At 42.3% G+C, this 19,650-nt stretch overlaps 2 protein-coding genes and 1 non-coding gene across 3 annotated transcripts; 2 read left to right on the top strand and 1 right to left on the bottom strand.

Annotated features, from left to right (window-relative positions):
• Positions 1-603: 603 nt before the first annotated feature.
• LOC115612667 (cytochrome c oxidase subunit 7B, mitochondrial) lies at positions 604-3,147 on the bottom strand. The gene is made up of 3 exons (XM_030497244.1): positions 2,833-3,147; positions 1,326-1,450; positions 604-805 (listed from the first exon to the last, which is right to left on the bottom strand). Exons 1-3 carry the CDS (start codon positions 2,867-2,869, stop codon positions 731-733), a joined length of 237 nt encoding a protein of 78 aa, XP_030353104.1. The 5' UTR covers positions 2,870-3,147; the 3' UTR covers positions 604-730.
• Positions 3,148-3,184: 37 nt separating this feature from the next.
• On the top strand, positions 3,185-3,301 carry TRNAL-CAA. The gene is made up of 2 exons: positions 3,185-3,222; positions 3,256-3,301. It is a non-coding gene; the product is annotated as a tRNA-Leu (tRNA).
• A 732-nt stretch (positions 3,302-4,033) lies between these two features.
• MAGT1 (magnesium transporter 1) lies at positions 4,034-15,598 on the top strand. Its single transcript, XM_030497242.1, has 10 exons — positions 4,034-4,146; positions 5,248-5,417; positions 6,291-6,408; positions 7,234-7,374; positions 7,835-7,975; positions 8,313-8,402; positions 10,137-10,200; positions 12,189-12,263; positions 12,726-12,816; positions 14,093-15,598. The coding sequence occupies exons 1-10, from the start codon at positions 4,036-4,038 to the stop codon at positions 14,106-14,108; spliced, it is 1,017 nt and encodes a 338-aa protein (XP_030353102.1). The 5' UTR covers positions 4,034-4,035; the 3' UTR covers positions 14,109-15,598.
• Positions 15,599-19,650: the final 4,052 nt, after the last annotated feature.

The following is a 19,650-nucleotide window of genomic DNA, read 5'->3' as shown; positions in this document are numbered from 1 at the left end:
CGCCCGCCCGCTCACGTGACACCAGCGCGCGACACGTGACGGCGCGGGCGGAAGCGAGCGGTGCCGGGGGCCGCGGGCAGCCGGTGCCTCCGTCTCCGCCGGGTCGCCCCCGGGGTCCCGGCGCTTCTGTGGGGCTGGGGCTGCGCACAGCGCCGACCCCTTCCTCACCAACCCGGGTGCCGGAGGGATTCATTACACAAGCAACGTTTCGGTGAACAGCACCGCTGTGACTGGCTGCGTGACTCCGGTTTAAGCCCTTCGCGACTCTCAAAGGCCTCAGAAACACTTATCTGGAGGGTGATTCAGGACATGGAAGTAATTCCATCGGGAAAATAAATGGGATCGTGGCTTTGTCATTCACCGTGCGGCTGACATAGGAGGTGAAGTGATGTGAACCCCGCAGGGGGAACACACCGGAGGCCAGGTGCAGCGGACAAGCACTGGTGAAGTGGACAACCATGCGGTGTTTTGTGGTCCATCATCCACCAGTGACCTTCCCAGGAACAACCGGGGCTACCTAAAACATGATTTAACTATACTGAGTTTTTTACACTGTTGTGTTTCAGCAGACAGGGAGCACAGCAAAAACCCAGAGGAGTCAGACAGGTTTCTAGGTACGTTTATTAGACCAGGAATGCCACTGCACAAGTGGTAATCAAGGAACAGACACCGTTATGTGACCATTTCTGCAGTGAAAGTTTAGAACAGTTCGTTACATGCAGAGAGTTCATTACTGCCTCCATTCTTTTGGAGTGACTCTGCCCACAGGTGAGAAGCCCCACTCAATACCAAGTTGTGTGAACACCTGTAGGAGGATAAAAACCAGGATTATTGACTCTGAAATCAAAGAAACCTCCTGATAGAGGGGCTGTTCCTATTGTTCTCAGTGTAGATTTCTTGTATTAGAACATGACATCTAATAAAGCAAGTGGAATATATTGAGTAATAGTTAAATACTTCAGTTTTCTGTTTCAAAATACCTAGCTTTAAAACAAAATCTGGAATGTAAAACCCCATCACCACACAGTTCTTTTTCTGATAAAAGCTCTATGTGTGTAGCTTGGAAATCCCAAGTTAAATGGAGAACACTTGTGTTTCTACTATGGTTTAATATCAAGCAACAGACTGACACAGACATCTGTGAAACATCCCAAAATCTAAATACAAACTAACACACCTTTCATCTCTATCCCATTACTATTAACTTACATAAAAAGCTCCTAAATTCAGACTTGTTATTTCAAACAAGTAAGCCCTTCTGAACCTCAATCGCTTGCAAGTTTACAGGTGCAGTCACAAGAGAGCAGTGAAGGAAGGATACTTACGTATCCCCAGACAGCAGTAAAAACAACGGCTCCCCCAATGAGCACCAGGTTTCCGTGTTTATCATGGAAGTTGGGCTCATGTTTGCGATGAGCTTGTCTGACTGCAGTCTGCTGAATGCCACGGGCTAAGGAACGTTGAAGAGAAGCACAAGAATCAACTAAAACATACATCCAAACCATTCCCATTCCTCATCTCCTGCCACCAGAGGCAAGCGGAAGCATTGAAAGACTTTAAGAAAAGCTGAAAAAGAAATTAATCTTTTGGATTTGGAGCTTTGGAATGATTCCAAAACATGGGATATACAGAAAGCCTTGCATTGTGTTTCAGCTCTCCCCATTTCTCTCTAGAAAGTTATTTCTGAAGCCTCTAAGTTACCTTTTCCATTAATATGCTTTCTTTGGGCCCTCAGTGTGGAAGTTCAAGCATACTTTTAAGAATTACTACATTTTTGTTGGTTTAGTAGTTTTAAAAGTTTCAGATTTCTGTATACACATATCTGTATTGTCAACGTGTGTACCTGATACAAGCATTTTCAGGATGAAGCTCACCATCAAAGGAAGGAGTTAAGGATTGTGGATATATGGACCTTTCTCATTCCTTCATCATTTTTGAAGGGGAGGGAGGGAGACGAAGAAAGAAGGGGCAATAATGGTGGAACTTCATTAATACATTAAGTAATTTAGTTAATGTTATATATATGTTATAGTTAATATACAAGTAATATGGCTAAGTAATATAGAACAAAATACAGGAGGCTATCTGCAGGTCACAGAAGGTATGATGTACATTATAAATGTACACTATAAAAGGTACATTTATTAAGGAGAAAACAGAGTGAAGAATGAAACCACCAGCTTCAACACACAAAGACTATTTAGCAGCTCTGTGCTGCATTTGATGAGACAGTGCATAAAGACGCATTACAAAATACAATCTTTAGTTTCAGGTCAACATTTACCCAACATGACTAGATAAGATGATGGCAATACCCACCAATGCTGCAGCATCCATAGCATGCTCTGTGAGGCTAAACAAGGTAGATTTTTTAAACAGAAGTTTGACTATCTACCAACAGAAACACTGCTAAGGAAGTTATTTTAGGTGCAAACTAAGCACATCATGAACCAGAAATAGGTTTGGGTTAAGCAGTGGGGCGTCTGTCCCTGAAGAGGTGACTTTACCCTTGAGTTTAAGGGCCGATCCCTGACTAAACCTTGTCACCTCAGGCTACCAGACCTCGGTGTGCCTTTAGCAACGATGAAGGAGGTAAAGCACCGAGGAAGGCAACCCAAGGTCAGCTCAAGTAAAAGCAATTAGGGGATAAAAGAGGCAGAAAGAAAACAACAAGCAGTAAGCGAAGGACGGCGAGAGCCGCCCTCAGGTACCCTCACAACCGTCACAGTCGAGGAACAATCCCCACAGAGGAGAACCCGGGGGAAGACCCCCTGACGAAACCGCCCGCTCCCACTAAACATCCGCAGCGCCTCGGGCTTCCTCCTGGCTTACCGGTGAGGTTGAGGGCAGCCCGAGCCACAGGGAACATGCTGAGGAGCGGGGCAGGAGCCGCGGCGACGGGACGCGCGTACCCTTGGCTAGCGGGCGGTGAAAAACAAAATGGTCGCGCCGGAAGTCGCCGCTGGGTCGCGCCGCGAGCGGAGCCCTGTGGGTAACGGGGGGAAAAGCGCCTCCCCACGACGGCTGAGCGGGAGCGGGGGAAGCTCCGCAGCCCGGGGAATCGCAGGTTTCTCTCCCGTTTACAGGCTCGCAAGCACTGCCCGCGGCGTGCTGAGGAGTGGGGCGGCGGGCGCGGCCATGAGGAAAGCGCTAAGAGCCTCCCGGCGGGGGCTGCTGTCGCAGTGTCAGGATGGCCGAGTGGTCTAAGGCGCCAGACTCAAGGCGTTCCGCGCCTTCCCATGGCGGGTTTGGGTATTCTGGTCTCCGTATGGAGGCGTGGGTTCGAATCCCACTTCTGACACCACTTTTTTTTCTTTCCCCCTTTCTCTCTGTAAATTTAATAAAAAGGACGAATTGCCGAAACCAGAGATTTTAGCGCAAACAGAACTTGCACCGAGGCGCGCGGCACCAGAAATCATTTCCACAGCACGCCTGAATTGAGAAACAAAGCAGAAGTATCGTCTCGGTGTTCTTAAAGGTGACTTCCAACCGAGTTGATTGCGTGATTTCGGACCGCGTTTTTCTGTGGCGATTTAGAGCCCATAACCGGCTCATTTCCCTTGGGCGTTTGGGACTTTAGCAATCTTTTCAACGCACGGCGCAGCAACACACGAGTATAACATTAAGCAAGCGTACGCCTTTGGGGAGATACTGAGCTCCTACTGAGGGCTGCAGCCCCCCCCCCTCCCCGGGGCACCCCGGGCAGCTTGAGCACGCTGCGGCTGTGTTGTGGTAGTTGAATAGCCGCAGGCGCTGAGGGGAGCACGGTGTACCTTTAACGCGAGGGGCAGCCGCAGCACCTCCTGGAGGCGGGTACCGAGGTGAGCTCCTCGGCCACCGCCGCCATCTCCCGGCGGTACCGCCCTCCCTCAGCGCTCCACCAATGAAGCGGCTCCAGCTTGCCTCTCTCCTATGGGCTAGCGGCAACCCGCGCTGCGCGCAGGCTCAACGAATCAGAAGCCGTCAGCGAGCCGCGGGTCGGCGCCTTCGCCAATAGGAACTGTATGGGCGGGGCCGCGCTGCTTGAGCCCGCCAATGGGCGCGAAGCGGTTGAGCGGGGCGGTCATGGCGGCGCTGCCGGTGTTGGCGCTGCTGGTGCTGCTATGCTGGGGCGGGCCGCACGCCGCCGGGCAGAAGCGGAAGGAGGTGAGGTACCGCCGGGCCGCGGCCGCCGCCCGCACCGGGATGGGCCTCGGTCGCGGCGGGCTTCGGCCCGCGCCGGGGACGCTGAGGGCAGGGCAGGCCCTGAGCCCCGCGGCGGCTGCGGGCAGGCGCTGAGGGAAACCAGCGGGCGCGCCTGCGGGCCGGGCGGCTCTTGGAATCGTCCCGTTCTAACCTTCTGCTCGTTGTCGAGTGCCGTTAGCTCCGGACCTTCCGTCCTTGCAAAAGGCACTGTAGGAGCGTCGCGTGCCTGCCGGGTGGAGGGCGCGGGTGGGCTGTCACCCGCTGTGGTGGCGGCGGATTGTAATCACAAAGGTGCCCCTTATTGCCACACACCTCACTCCAAGGGCTGGAAATAGCCCTAGGTATATACTTGCGTCGGTTGTAAGTCAGAGACGGGTAGTTTATTATTTACCTTAAAGTATTTACCTGAAGAAGGGTGTTAGTAAGGACTAGGGAAGTAGTTTCTGATAAGTGTAATATTCGGAGGATTATCGCTTACCTAATACTTGTTTGTGTAATGGTATAGAAGTAGTTGGCTCACTGTTAAAGAAGAGCTTAGTGTTGAGCACTCCTGAGTTCAAATACACACTGAATCCAGGTTTCTCCAGCAGCGCTGGAAATTAGATGTCGAGCTCACTCCCAGAGTGCTTCCATCTCCAGTGCTGATCCCGCTGCCACCAGGTTTGGAAAGCTGAATCAGAGTGTGATGCTTAATACCAAGTAAATACTGTGGAGTGGTTTGGGCAGTTTGTACCTCTGAAGGAAATCTGGCAACATGAGGAAGTACTAGTGAGGTGACAGTCTTTACAGCATGATACTGAGTGCTTAAAGACAAAGTGCTGGAAGTGCATGTGTTAGTAAGTGGTTAGAGTAAGTGAATAATATTAACAGGACTTCCACAAGGATCTATAAAAGCCTTCAAGAATGATTGAAGCATCACACCCTGGGTTGGTGTTCTTACGAAATCCAGTGCAGATGTGTGTTATGTCAAATCTAAAACCCTTCAATGTTGCACTATGAGGCTACAAAAAACCCCCACAAACCAACAGAACCCCAACAGTGTTTCTCTGACTTTGCTTTCAGATGGTGTTATCAGAAAAAGTGAACCAGCTGATGGAATGGACCAGTAAAAGACCCGTTATTCGCATGAACGGAGACAAATTTCGACGCTTTGTGAAGGCACCACCCAGAAATTACTCGGTGATTGTGATGTTCACTGCTCTTCAGCCTCACAGACAGTGTGTTGTGTGCAAGTACGGGCTCCATTTAGTCCTACATTAGAACTTGAGAGTCATCTTATGCTTTGTCAGAATTAATTGAAGTGTAGGATAAAACTTGCATGTACATGGGAGGAGTATACTACACTAGACATTTATAGTAGGATTATCTTTGCAATTGGATGTGTGGGAATATATGAGGAATGTGTATGTGAGAAGACAACATCGTCATGAATTATTTATCTCCCTCCTAAAATAATTGCTGCTTTGCAGAAACAATGTTCACACTGATAGGCCTCTGGAGGAGGAAAGGGAGGGTGAAAACTCGACTTCCCTATCATGAGCTGCTGGAGGAATGTTTGTAGCGTTACTGCTGGCCACGCAGCCTGAAAGTTGCTGTTAATGAAGATGTTGATTTGCACTTATTTAAGGATCCAGCATAGTGTAATTATAAATAACCATATTATGGCTTTCGTGTGTTAATCTGGAGGTGGCAGAGGTCTGTAAAAGATTATTTTGATACCTAGTTAGTTGAAATGAATTGGTTTCCCATCCTCCGACCTGGAGAAGAGAGCACACCTCTGCTCGTTTTGGTGCTGTGTGGACTAGCAAATGATGAGCTGCTGGGTTCCATTTCAAATTTCAATTAGAAATTAGCACTGCTTGTGTTCATGGACTCAACAAAACTTGCTCTTGCATGTCAAAAATCAGTGGTGCCAAATGCTTCACTTTATTATTAGATGAGTCTCTGGCCTTAAACCTTTTCTTTAACACTAGAAAGTGAATACAAGGGCGTGTGTGATGCACCCTCTAATGGAGTGGGTGGCTACAGCTCCCTCAGCTGCTTTAGAACTTGTGTTGTGAACAAACATATGATACAGCCTCTCTCTCACTTGGTGTATTTTACAGGCAAGCTGATGAGGAATACCAGATTCTGGCAAACTCCTGGCGATATTCCAGTGCATTTACCAATAAGATTTTTTTTGCCATGGTAGATTTCGATGAAGGCTCAGATGTGTTTCAGATGGTAATGTCATCTTGCTCTTCTATTGACGCTATGTAACCAGCCATAGATCACATTAATAGTTCATATAGTTTTGCAGACCTTGTTTTTAAGAGTTGTTATTTAAAAGCTACACAATTTAGGCAATGATACTTTATTAAATGGAAGCTTTGGGACTGGAGGAGTGGAGAAGCATGGCTTATTATTCTTGTTAAGTTTTCCTAAAGTGTTATATCAAAAATTCCTTCATCAAGCTATGGCTTTTATAGATTATTGTGCATATTCCTATTTGCAGATTTCTCTCCAAAAAGTAGTTTGGAGAGAAGAAACATTTGGAGAAGAAACAGGTTCAAAAACCTGAAATGCTATAGGAAAAGCAGTGTTAGGAAAAGATAAAACTGTATTTTGTAAGCAACTACTTTTACCTGTTATAATCTCCTCTTAACTGGTCTGAATCTTTTGATCTGTAGCTGTAGATCTGAGTACTACCAAAGAAATGTCAATGACTCTTAGAAATCATGCTCAGTTGTGTTTCTAAACACAAAATAGCCTCTTCAGAAGTAACAATTTATTTCTAAGACATCCAGCACAGCTAGTGACAGTGCTAAAAGAAGACAGCATGGAGCACGAAAGGGAAATAGCAGGAATATATGGATTACTTTAAGAAATACAGGAATGCTACTGTGTGCTGCCTGTGTTTGTTTTTTAACGCCAATGAAATCTGTTTATTGAATAGTTACTTCTTCAGATTGATTTAGTGAGGATGTTGCAAGATACAAATGAAATAGAATTGTGTTACTAAAGAGACCTTTCATGGTGCTGTATCTTCTGTGAATTTTCTAACTACAGCTAAACATGAACTCTGCTCCAACCTTCATTAACTTCCCTGCTAAAGGGAAGCCGAAACGGGGTGACACGTATGAGCTTCAGGTGCGGGGCTTTGCAGCTGAGCAGCTCGCTCGCTGGGTGGCTGACAGAACTGATGTCAATGTAAGTATGCACAGGCTTTCCCCATCACCACCTCTGCAGCACTCCTTTGCTGTGTAATTCCAGCTATGAAATATGTCCATGTCTGTGGCTAACAGTCTACGCTTGGATACTCGAAATAGTTCTTGTCTACGAAATGTAGTTTTGGGCACATCTTTTAAGTTTCCTTACATTCTGCGTTCTAATAGTTGTGTAATTCTTTATTAGATGGTAAAACTCATCTTCTTCCTTCTCCCTTTTCTGTTCTAGTGTAAGAAAAACAGTCTTTAAATTATGAAGTAGGTAAAGGTGTATAAAAATGAAGTTACACTGACAGGGCAAGAAGAATTACTTACTTCCCAAGTCAGATTTATGATGTATTATTATTATGTGTGGGTTGATATTGAGATTTCTTGTTAGCAGAAGTGTGGGCATAATGTATAATCTCAATAAGGGAAGATAACTGACCTTCTTTTCACTTCAGATTCGTGTGATAAGGCCACCAAACTATGCCGGGCCGCTGATGTTAGGGCTGCTGCTGGCTGTCATCAGTGGCCTCGTGTATTTGCGTGGAAGCAACCTGGATTTTCTGTACAACAAAACTGGCTGGGCATTTGTTGCTTTGGTGAGTAATTGTAATCCCCGGCTGCCTCTTGGCATGAGTTTTGTAGCAATTCAAGTCTTGAAAAGCTTTTGTATTTAAAGATGCTTAAACCTGGTAGAGAAAAATGAGGTGTGTTTAGTTTTACTTTTTGGTAATTTAATATTATTTGATCTCGGTCTTTTCAGCTCAGTTAGTGCTTGATTGGATGCCTTTCACACAAATAAAAGGCAGGACAATGCTTAGCCTAAGATTGTATTCCAGTATGTTTTGGTATGAAATGAAAAGAAGTTGGGTAAAAAAACTCAAATAATAATTATAATAAATCCTTATTAAATTGTGTTTCTTCTTGCCTTTTCAGTGTTTTGTGTTAGCAATGACATCAGGCCAGATGTGGAACCACATCAGAGGCCCACCCTATGCTCATAAGAATCCTCATACAGGACAAATGGTGAGTCTTTCCTTCATTTTCTCTTCTACATTTCTGTTGTATTTCTACAGGATAAGGCTGAAAACAGGCAAGTCAGAATGCAAATCATGTTCTTGGCTTCTTTTCTTTCTACGTCGGTGAGGTTAACCTCTCCTGCAGTGAGCATGGCAAAGCAGAGATGTGTTGATTAGTTCAGAGAGGATCTGTCTTCTCCTAATATATACCTGTAAAAGCGAGCTGTGTGGAAACTTTGATTATTCCAGGAATCACAGAAAGCTAAGATGGTACTAAAATAACGCTCTAGGGTAAAGAGGACAGAATACAGAGTAACCAAAAGTATTTGCTAACAAGTTATTTGGATGCAGGAGTTCCCCTTCTTGCTTCACAACCTAAGGTAAGCATTTCCTGTTCTCCATCTCTTCAAAATGCAAAGATACGTTTTGGAGGAAGCACAATGACAGTGCTTTTTTGCTTAGGTTCTGAGGGTAGATCATTTTAAATTAATTACCTGATGTCTTCCATTTCTCTGACCTCCTATGTGTCTTTTAACCATTCCTATTTGTTTTCATTGTTTTCTTTTCAGCATTTATTTGTCTTCCTCTGTCTTGTCCATATATTGATATCTAGTGAGGAAGAACCATGATAGTTCTAAATTGCTGACAGCAAAATAAAGTTGTTTGGGTCTTACTTGCTAAACTGCCCTATTGCTGAGGCAGTTTCATGTTTAATCTGGCCTTTTTAGCTCATACCCCATCTAATGACTTCCACATAAAACCATCTTTCTTTGAGAGTCTTGAGGTAAATTAATGTCTAGTGACCTTAGTCTTATGAAATCTCATTCCTGGGAGAAATAGTTTTAACATCACTTGAAACATACTGCTCCGTATGTAATAAAGAATGTGGAACACTGTAAAACCAGTCAGAATGTATCGAGAGGATTGCTTCTGTCCGGGTGCTTACACCTGGCTTTTGCCATGGATTTTACTCAAAAGGGAATTAATTTGTTGAAATGCCCTTTCATACCCGATTAGGTGGGTCAGGCCCTCTATATTCTTCCATAAAATGTGGCTCTGCTTGTCTGCTTCTCAGGGATTCAAAAATGGTATTCTTTCACAAACTGCACATTTTCTGTTAACCCAGTTGGTTAGTGAACTATTAATGTAAATAAAACCAAACCAGCTTACTGAGTGCAAGTTCTCAAGTTTTAAGTGTTTTCTTCAAATGCTTCCTTTTATTTCTTCTGTTTACATAAGTCCTAAGCCTTTCTGAGGCTGAGGAATGCTATTGGTAGTGATGCTGCTTTTCCTGGTATGCCATGAAAAAGGTTTCAAATACTCAGAACCAAGTGGGTGGGGTTTGCATATGGATTGAAGAGACTGTCCCTAAGCTGAGGAGCGACATACATAACCTAAGAATCCAAGTCAGGGAATGGATCAGACTTGGATCACAGTGGGTGCAGGAGGGCATGATTATGACATTTTGCCCTGCTGAACAGGGGATCCGGACCATGAAGGTTGTAGCTACACTTGCACTTTGAATGGTACTTTGGGCTGATTGTGCCTGTTAATAGAAGAAGGATATTTGATGCTCTCACCCAAATCAGCGGTCAACAGATGAAATTGTTCATGTTCCAACTTCTGTTTGTCTCCAGAAAGAGACAGTGCAACACCCACTTGCAAGCTCTATAGCTATTGTTAATCATGTCAAAGTTGACTCCAGTCTTTTCTAAATTCAATTACTCTTTGTCTCTTACAGAGCTATATCCATGGAAGCAGCCAAGCCCAATTTGTGGCAGAAACACACATTGTTCTTCTGTTTAGTATCCTTCCTACTGAGAAGCATGTGGCTGGTGACTAGTTTTCTGTTAGCTTATGCTGCTGCCTTCTCTATGAGTGTGCTTTGTCAAGGCTTGAAGCTGTCACCTAATACTGATGCAGAAGCTTACTGAGTTGACAGCTATGCTTTTTCTATGCCAGTGATCTTTAAGTTGAAGAGAAAAATGTTTACTGCTTTCTTATTACCTTCTTCCTTGTTTAGTGACTGTACTGAACACAGGGTTAACGATGTGGATCTCTGGAATCATATGATTCTTCAGCATAGTCCCTGTTCTCTGTGCATGTCTCTTACCTTTCCAATCTCACTTACTTAGTTCTTGCTTTGGTGTTGAATTCCTTCCTCTGTTACCGATCTTTCTTCTTTTATTTCTTTGCTTACCTTTTTTACTTTCAATCTTACCACTCATTGATGCTAACAATTCAGGATTTTTTCCATGCCGGTATTACGCCATCAAGAAAGGCAAGTGGAAACTTGCAGGTTGAGAGCTTTTGCCTTTCTCCTTTGTATAAAAATGTTTCTTTGGAGTCATAAGAACACTCTAAAATTCAGTGTTCTTTTCTTCTGTTCCCACATGTGTGTTTTTGATCCATCACCTGTAACTTGAGTCATCTCTGACTCAAGCTTTTCTTGTCCCATCACCTGTGTCAGCCTCTGCATTCTTCTATCTTTTGTTCAGGATTTTTTAATCTTATTTAATGTTTTTTCTTGCAGCTGCACAGCCCCAAATGGTTACATTTTGCAGTACACGAGCATACAGAACAGCAGACTTACTACAGGCACAGCATTTCAAAACTTCACCCAAACTACCTGTCTTCTTCGCTGCTTGACAGTGATTAATAAGTCCCTTTGGTTGCAACAACGGTGTTCTTTGACAGTGATTTGTGCTGATTTCTCCCTGTTCTCTTGTTTTATCTATTTAAAATCCCAGTTTCAGCAAGCGATGCATTAGGATTTTTGTAATAAAATGGAGTAAGCAATTGATGTTTAAATACACTGATGTTAAAAGAACTTTACTCTCTTGCTGTGTCTTCATTATCAAATATTTCTTCTTTTAACTTAAAACATCCATTTTGAGGGGAACTTCTGATCTTTTTCTAATTATTGCTGTACTTCTGATGCACTCAGTCAAATTCAACCTAGAAGCTTTCTGTGGCTGTTAATTTGTGTGATTGCAATCCATCATGTAATGGAGCCAATCTACCCATTGCTGGAGGCATTTAAAATGGTAGAGGTTGGCCGGGTTCCTGGAGGTTGAAGTCACTTTGCTCTTGTGCTGAAGGCCGACTACATCTGAAGTAGAAAAGTTTCTTAATGGTCCCACTGCAGTCAATTATAAATAGTTCTCATTTCAGGAGGAGAATCAATCCTGAGCGTCTATAGGGAAATGGAACGAAATCTTTACCAATTATGTCTTTTGTTCCACTGGATCCACTGCTTTGCTGGGATTCCTCCTCTGCAAATGTCAGGCAGACACCGCCTGCAAATTGTCTGTGCTTCCTTAACTGTACAAGCTTTATTTTTGTTTTAATTGAAGAATTCTAAGACTGACATATTGCTATTTGAAATATATCCTATTAGCTTAAATATTGCATGCATTTATTCATTCTATTAGCTGAGCAAAATGCAGAAGTTGATTTCTTTTGGGGAATTTCCAGTGGAGCAGAAGAGCAGTAGGAGCGGACTGAGCTCTCTGGGAAGGAATTCTGTTTTGTTACAAGCTGAGATAACAAATGTGTGGTTTTGATTTTGTGTCAAGACAATCTTTGTGTATATTTTCCCTTAAAAGTTGTCCCGATGAATGCCTTTCAGTTGTCTCCCTCCTCACTTGCTGCTTTGGGGGAAGTCTTTAATTTTTCCATTGAGTTTTAACCCCCTAGGTATGATGTTGGAGCTGAATTTATGAGATTTGGAAGGAGTGTATTACGTTGAGTCTATTCATTTTGTTGATTTAGCCTTAAACAGTGTTTGTAGATGGTGGCGTTACTTTAGGAATGGTCTTCCTCCACGAAGCTGCTACTTCTGACATGGACGTGGGGAAAAGAAAAAGTAAGTACTGATACTTTCCTCTCAAAGAGGAGGCGTATTCAGTGAAGGTTTTTGATACACTATTTAATAGTAATGCTTTTGCACTGTGGGTTTTTGTACGTTTCCCAGCTCTAAGCAGAAGTGAATCCCTTTGTTCTTCAGCAGCATTTGGAGTTGCTTAACAAACTGCAGGATAAACTCAAAGTCCTTTTGGGACATGGGCAGATATAAAGATGCTTTGCAGCATTTTTCTAGTAAGGGAGAGAAGGGACTTACTTTCTCTTAAAGCAATGGTATAAAATTGATTTACAATAGGAATTTGAAAGAAAATGAATGTTAATTTACTTTTTCTCAGTGACTTTAACGGAGGTCTCATCTGGCCAAATCTGTAAATGTTACAGAAGGCTTTTAAAAACCCCAGTTGCTGTGGTGTTTTCAGGACAGCTGTCACAATAACTGAATCTTGTTCTGCATCTCTTGCAGTTATGTGTATTGCTGGCATTGGCTTGGTGGTGTTGTTCTTCAGCTGGTTGCTATCTGTCTTCAGATCTAAGTACCATGGCTACCCATACAGGTACGTCTCTTCTGCTGCTTCAGTCATTGTTTTCCTGGGCATTCCAATACAGCTACGCCACCATAAACTTTTTTTAAAGGAAGTGTGTAAACACAAATGAGGACTTAAAAATTAAGAGTGATAGTGGAAGTTTGTGTGTGGTGGTTTCTTTGTTTGCTTTTTAATCTGGGCTGGATGCTTATGAATGAATCTGTTCCTGCTCACTGGTATTTCCTTGTCTGGTGATACTACTATAAACCAGAACAATGAAATAGGAGAAGGGAATATTTTCTGAAATCTAATTTGGTGGGAAATAATCTTTTAAAAATGCTCCATTTGCTTCTTAAGGAGCAGCAATATTGGTCAATACAATCACCAGAAATAGCGGTGTTTGGATATAATCATTTTTCAGTCTGGCCAAAGGACAGATGGTGGTAGTCTCTTCCTCATGCCATTACATACTATGAAATATTTCTGTTTTCATAGGGACATCTCAGCTACTTTATACTGAAAACAAATGTCTCCCCTATTCTACTTTTCCTCCATGTTCATATGTCTTGATTGTTAATCCTTATTTGTGAGAACAAGGAGGATGGCTGGTGCTTTAAAGCTGCGTACGTTTTGGGATTGTGTCTGTAAAGAGTCTAACTCTATTGAGTGTTTAATATATGTATGATTGGTATAGATATCTTGTGTGGTTTTAGTAGGTTATATGCATTTTGGAGAAGTAGATATGTGTTGAGGGACCAGCTTCTACCCATAGAATCATAGAATCCACTAGGTTGGAAAAGACCTTTAGTCTCATCAAGTCCAACTGTTACCCTAGGACTGCCAAGGCCATCACTAAACCATGTCACGTCTCAGCTTCTGCAGAGGTTGATGTGTCTGGAAGACTAATCCCATAGGCAACTTCATCCCCTTTCTACGAGAAGTCAGTTCTTACTTAAAAATATCTAAATAATAAAACTTGTGATTTCATAAGGGCTTTTCTCAAGACCAGGAGAGAGCTGAATTTATTCCCTGTTTAATAACTGGTCAGCTTTTATTCTGGTCTATGCAATGGTGTTAAGTACTTCTGCTAACTTTGTTGTAGGTAAGATGTAGTTGTCTTTGCTTTAGAGTTACTAGAAGATGCTTTTAAGCAAATTCTCCATGGTTGCTTATGTCTTAATGGCATCAGGCCCAGTTTCTTATTCGGATTTTCTTGGCCTATTTGAAAGCTAAGCGGAATGTTGCACACCTTTTGTGTCTTATCAATTTCTTATTAATGAGAATGTTTGTTATTTTGTTCCTGCAGTTTCCTCATGAGTTAAAGGATTCCAGAATCTGTAACATCAGAAAGGTGGCGACTCTGAAATGTCATGTAATGGAGTGGAAGAGCTAAATACGTATGGTTCGTGCTACCTCTCTTTATGCTGAATGAGATAGTTAAACACTGAACCAAAGACAATGCAGTGCCTTACATGTAACAAGCAATTTGCTCTGAAGGATACAGAGTGTTAAGATGCAATCTCTTTTCATAAGCTTTACATCTTTGTAAACAACTCTACTTCTAGTGAAATTCAGACCTTAATGCTTACAACAACGTTTCCGTAGACTAACTAGAAACAGTACTTTAAATTCTATTGGGTGACCTGTTCTCCATATGTTTCTTTTTCCCTTATCACTATATTTCCTGTTTGTGCATAGCAGGTGACAGTAGTGTCTCTGTCATGCTGCTTCATGGTTGAGAAAACATCTTCATGTACCTGGAAATCTTTTCCTTTGGTCTGTGTGCAGCCCTTGGAGCATACTCCAGATTCCCACGTGGAATGTGCATGTCCTAGAGCTGTATCTCATTTTTGAGAAGAGTACTTATCTGCTGTATGATGCAAGAGGTTGTTCCACGGATTCTGATTCACAGAGAGAATTTTCAGCAGCCAGAACTGACTTAATTCAATTATTCATTAAAACCTTTCTTTGCCAAATGCTGAAACTGCAACATTTAAGTTGCAAACATTGGCTCTGAGCCAACACAAAACATACTGAGCAGCATTCACACTCTCAAAAATACAAACCAAACCTCCAAAGCCAACTCACTCTCTGTAGCCTGAGTTGAAAGTTGCCAACTGGCTTTCAAGTTCCTGCTCGGAGCCCTGACAAGCCAACAGGTATCAGATTTTCGGTCACTGTCTAAGTTCTTGCATTCTCCATTTATCTTCTCTGAGATTGTATCCTTGGGGAGGATGTGGGAATGGGCAGAGATATCTAATCCCAGGATAAATACTGTTACCCCCCAAAAGATTTGTTAGCCTTACAATGGAATGTATGTGCTTTTTGCTCTCTTCTTTTGTTCTCTCATCTCACACAAGTACTTTGCCTTAAGGAGTCTTGAGTGGAAGACATTGTGCCTCAGCCCAAACTGCTGTTGTAGTTCAGCACTTGTACTACAGGAAATCTTACAGCCTGATCAGTAATACTTCCTTCCGTAGGCTGTGATGGCCTTGGAGGTTACTAGTCAGAGGAAAATACAATGAGACCTTTATCTCCTGCTTCTGCCTCTCCCCTCTCTGAAGGGGTTACAGACTTTAGATTGAATCTGGGGAAGGACTAGATCATTCAAAGTAGAATGTTATTCTTATGCAATTTTGCTGAATTAACACACATCTCAAGTGCCTTAACTTCACTGATGTAGTTGTTTGATGTTTCAACTTGTTGAGATGCATTTTTCTATGCCATACAGAATGACAAGCCTTAGTGGGATGGATAAATCGTGTGCCTGGCTGCGTTTTGGATAAGTTTCAATAAAATTTTTTAGTCTTAATCCATCCTCCTGTGTCTTTTGAACTTCAACATAAACCAAATCAACTTATTTTATTCCATTATTGCTTCAATGTGTTGTTAAAACTGTCTGTATGCAGTAGATAAGCTGAAGTGGACTGGATTGGTAGCATATATATGTTTATGCAGGAAATGGCTACGTGAGAAGATCTCTAGTATTGACAACTTACAGTATAAAGGTTGCATGGTTTTTACTTGCTTTGACAGCTGTCCTGACGTGAAAATCTTGGCTTCCTGGAGTCCTAGACATGTCAACTAATAGTGTTCCTGGAGGTGAGATCTGGTTAGCACTACAGATTTGATCGGAACAACTCTGGGTTGCTGTATCTGCTGCTTATTTTCCTGCCCTGATGGTACAATGCTTCCAATAAACTTTTAGGTTGGTTGTACTTCAGTCACTAGCAGTGCAGGTGAAGGTGGCTTTACAGTCTCATTCTAAAGTAATGTTTTCTCTCGAACTTTCAGAATTGTTTCTAATTTCTCTGAGATGGTGCATATTTTATCCTTTTAAGCATCTGATCATCTATTGACTTTAAACATCACACCGGTGGATGGTGGAGACACGTTGGCCTTCCACTTAGGGTGGTAGAGATGTTGAGGGTTGTGGGTTTTCCTTCTTTTTCCCTACTGATTCATGAAATGACAATAATGCTTACTTTTTCCAACAGTTTTTCTACTCTCTAGGCTGAAACTGAAGTGTGCAGAGAGGGGAACAAGTGTGGTAGTGGAGCAAAAGAAGATTGAGTGCTTCCAAGAACCTGTAGCAGATTTAGAAATGATGCAATTCTAGAGAGGTTTGACTTTTGCAGCAGTTGAGAGGTAATGGCCAGCTATAATCAGTGCCCAAAGTGATGCTTAGGGACCATTGGCATGTGCATCTCACTAACTAGTTAGTGTAATACAGTTCCGGGCCAGTAGAACAAAGGTGGAAGAGGCAACGCATTCGAGAACTGGGATGCTAAAAAAACCCCAGGAGTTTGATGAGGCCATCTCCTTTAGAAAGTAAGTCATTAAACAGCTCAGAAGTACCATGAAAGCTCACCTTTAGACACCACTTTTTATAATAACAGGAGGAAATGGTTGTTCTGTAGCTGGAAATGGACTGTGTGGTTTTGTTAATGTGGCTGATCTCAAAGATTGCTGCTTTTTCTGCCTTTGAGAAGGGGCTGCGGTGTATTTAAAAACTACTTTGGAATAATAGCTAGAAATAATTCAGGGAGTTTTCTGATGAGCTAAGCACAAGGCAAAATAGTAAATGTAATTGGATTAATCGAGGTAATGGTTTGTGTTATCTGCAATTTACTGGAAGCTCCTGTCTTCGAACCATTCTAGTGTTTAGCACAGAACGTGCCGCTTGATGATGGTGCCTCATAGTCATTCCTGCACTTAAGCCTCTAACAGATGCTTTGTAAGCACGTGCTCTTCAGGGGCAGAACTGCTTAGTCCTCCAGCAAGGTGGGGAATGCGCTCAGGTCTGTATCTGCTGGGTATGGATTGGTGCTTGTGAAAATAACCTTCATTAATCCCATGGCTGGTGGTGTCCGTGTGGCTGAGTGTACATGTGCAACTATGTGATGAAGATACGCATTCAGACAGCAGGATAAGAACAAGTTAAACCAGCAGTGTCTGGGAAATATGATGAGATAGTGGCTTTAGGAATAAAATGTAGATGCTTTTATGGTCGCAACTATTGGATATCTCACTAAATGTACAGCAAGGCTTATTCTGAGCCTTGTTGAAAATGTGTAAAAGTAAGTGTAACAGTGATTGTTCTTAGTTTATATTCCTGACAAACCAAAGTAGAAGTTTTAGAAGTGCTGCAGCAAGTCAATTGCTTAACTTCTAAACATTGAGAGCATCCAAAGAAAATCAGGTGCTTGGTTTGCTTATGCCTGTTTGCACATGCTGCCCGTGGCATCAGATTAGGCCAGATCCTGGCATCTTGTCGCCAGACTTCATCAGGAGAAACGAACGGTCTGTAGTGTTCCTTTCTGGTTCATTAGCAATGGTTTCTGATAGTCTGTTTGAGAAACTCTCCAGTCTATAATAGAAGATCACTTATGCTGAAAACAGATCTTTTTCAGAAGTTAAAATTTCGAGATGCTTTCATCTGCTTTGAGAAATTAATTCTCACAAAGGATATGGGAAAGTGCTGGTACTTTGTTTCTGTCTTAGACCTTGATGTTTACTGCTTTCTCATGCTGAAAAGGTTTAATTATCAAATTCAGACCACCGCTCAACTCATTCCACACCAGCACTTTGAACTTTATCAAGGGGAATAGAGTTAACAGCAGAACAAAGAATAAACCCAGGCTCTTGAGTAAGCAGTCACCCATTTTCATTTTTTATCCTGCTTTTTCTCTGATGAGCAGAGAATGAGTTTCACTGCACATAATCTATTCCATTTGAAAGCTTGGATCTTGACCATTCCCATAAACTGAATTTAAGCATAGCGGTTTATTGTTCTGGATTAATGGTGCTACTTTTATTACAGGTAATGATGTGAAAAAGTTGTATATGTAGTTTGTATTTCTAGGTCAGGAGCACATAAAGTTATTAAAATATTCTCTTGTCAATTGATAACTATACGTGTCTTTCAGCCATTATTCTTAAAAGTAGGCTAATATCTACTTAAGAAAACTAATTACTGTCATTATAGGGAAAAAAATAATCAGTGTGATGAGACTCTACAGTGGCCCTTGGTTTGTCCTGCAAACGAAGCCCTGAATCCTCATTCTTCCAGGTATATACACAGATTCTGGTGTGCTGCTACAGTCTGGTTTTTGACAACCTCACGAGAGTGTCAGGTTTTGTCTTCTGGAGTAATTGTTGGGAGATGGAGACATTTCCAGTCTTACTTTACCTTGACCTTTTCTCCCAATGGGATTTGTTTTTCATGTGCAACTTTAGGAACAAGTTTTGAATTGGAGGCAATTAAATCTGTTTTTCTTAAATCGCTTCCAAATACCTTCTTCCATCTCCCAAGGAAATAGTAAAAGACAAAATAACTATAGAGTAATAGTAATAAATGTATCTCTGTAGTTACTCCGAATCAGTAGGATATTAGTCCGTGAAGCTGACTAAATCCCTTAAAGAGGAAAATAACTGTTTTGTGTTCTTATTTTAATCGCCCAATTGGAATACTAATGCAGAGCTAAGAATAGGTAATGCTTTGGGTTAAATTCATCTGTCGGGGGGCAAAAAAATAGAGTGGCTTTTTGCAAGTGTTTCATGGAATTTGTGGCAGTCTGTTAACATGGATTTATTTTTTTTCCTTCTAAAATTAACTCGAAGGCAAGTGATGCTTTGGTCCTTCAAAACTGTAGCATTGACCATGAGAAAGCCTTTGTTAACAAAGCTGTTAGTAAATCTGCTGTTTGGTATAACTAAACTTCAGTGAACACAGGATGCAGGTGTTGGGTAAAATGTGGAATTCTAAACCAAATTGGCTTTCGACCCGTTTGTCGAATGTCCCTGGGATGTGTGAGTTTGTGTGTGCTGAAGTGTGGAAGTGCCGTTTATTCTATTATCATTGCCTTCTAGAATGAAATAAGATACTAAGGGTGACAAGGCTATCATGATATTTCTTCTTGTATTTCACATATTGCTTTATGAAATGCGGCGAGTTGAGTTTGGGTTTCTTTGGTTGGTTTCTGCAGAAAAATAGATTTTCAAAACTGAGAATTCTTTGTATCTTTCCAATGAATGAATCTTTATATCTTTCTAACAAGTGAATAACAGTCGTCACCCGTTTCAGTGTCTGTGTGCTACTGGGCTTGGGTTTGGGGGTCCGTTCTGGTTTGGTCACGTGAGGAGATGGAAGTTTACATGACTACCCCAGGCAGCGGAGTTCTGCAGCCTTCTCACAGAAGCACGTATCTCCTTTCCTTCCAAACAGGGATGTATTCCAGCCCTCTTCATGCAGATTTTAGTATCTGACTGGAACGTAGAAGCTGCTAGTACAAGCAGGGAAAATTATCTTCGCACACGTATAGGAAGCTGCCAATGGTGTGTTTCCTTATCTAGAGCATTTTC

The sequence above is a fragment of the Strigops habroptila genome, chromosome 9, assembly GCF_004027225.2.
Source record: "Strigops habroptila isolate Jane chromosome 9, bStrHab1.2.pri, whole genome shotgun sequence".
NCBI lineage: Eukaryota > Metazoa > Chordata > Aves > Psittaciformes > Psittacidae > Strigops > Strigops habroptila.
This window is presented reverse-complemented; position numbering and strand designations above follow the sequence as displayed.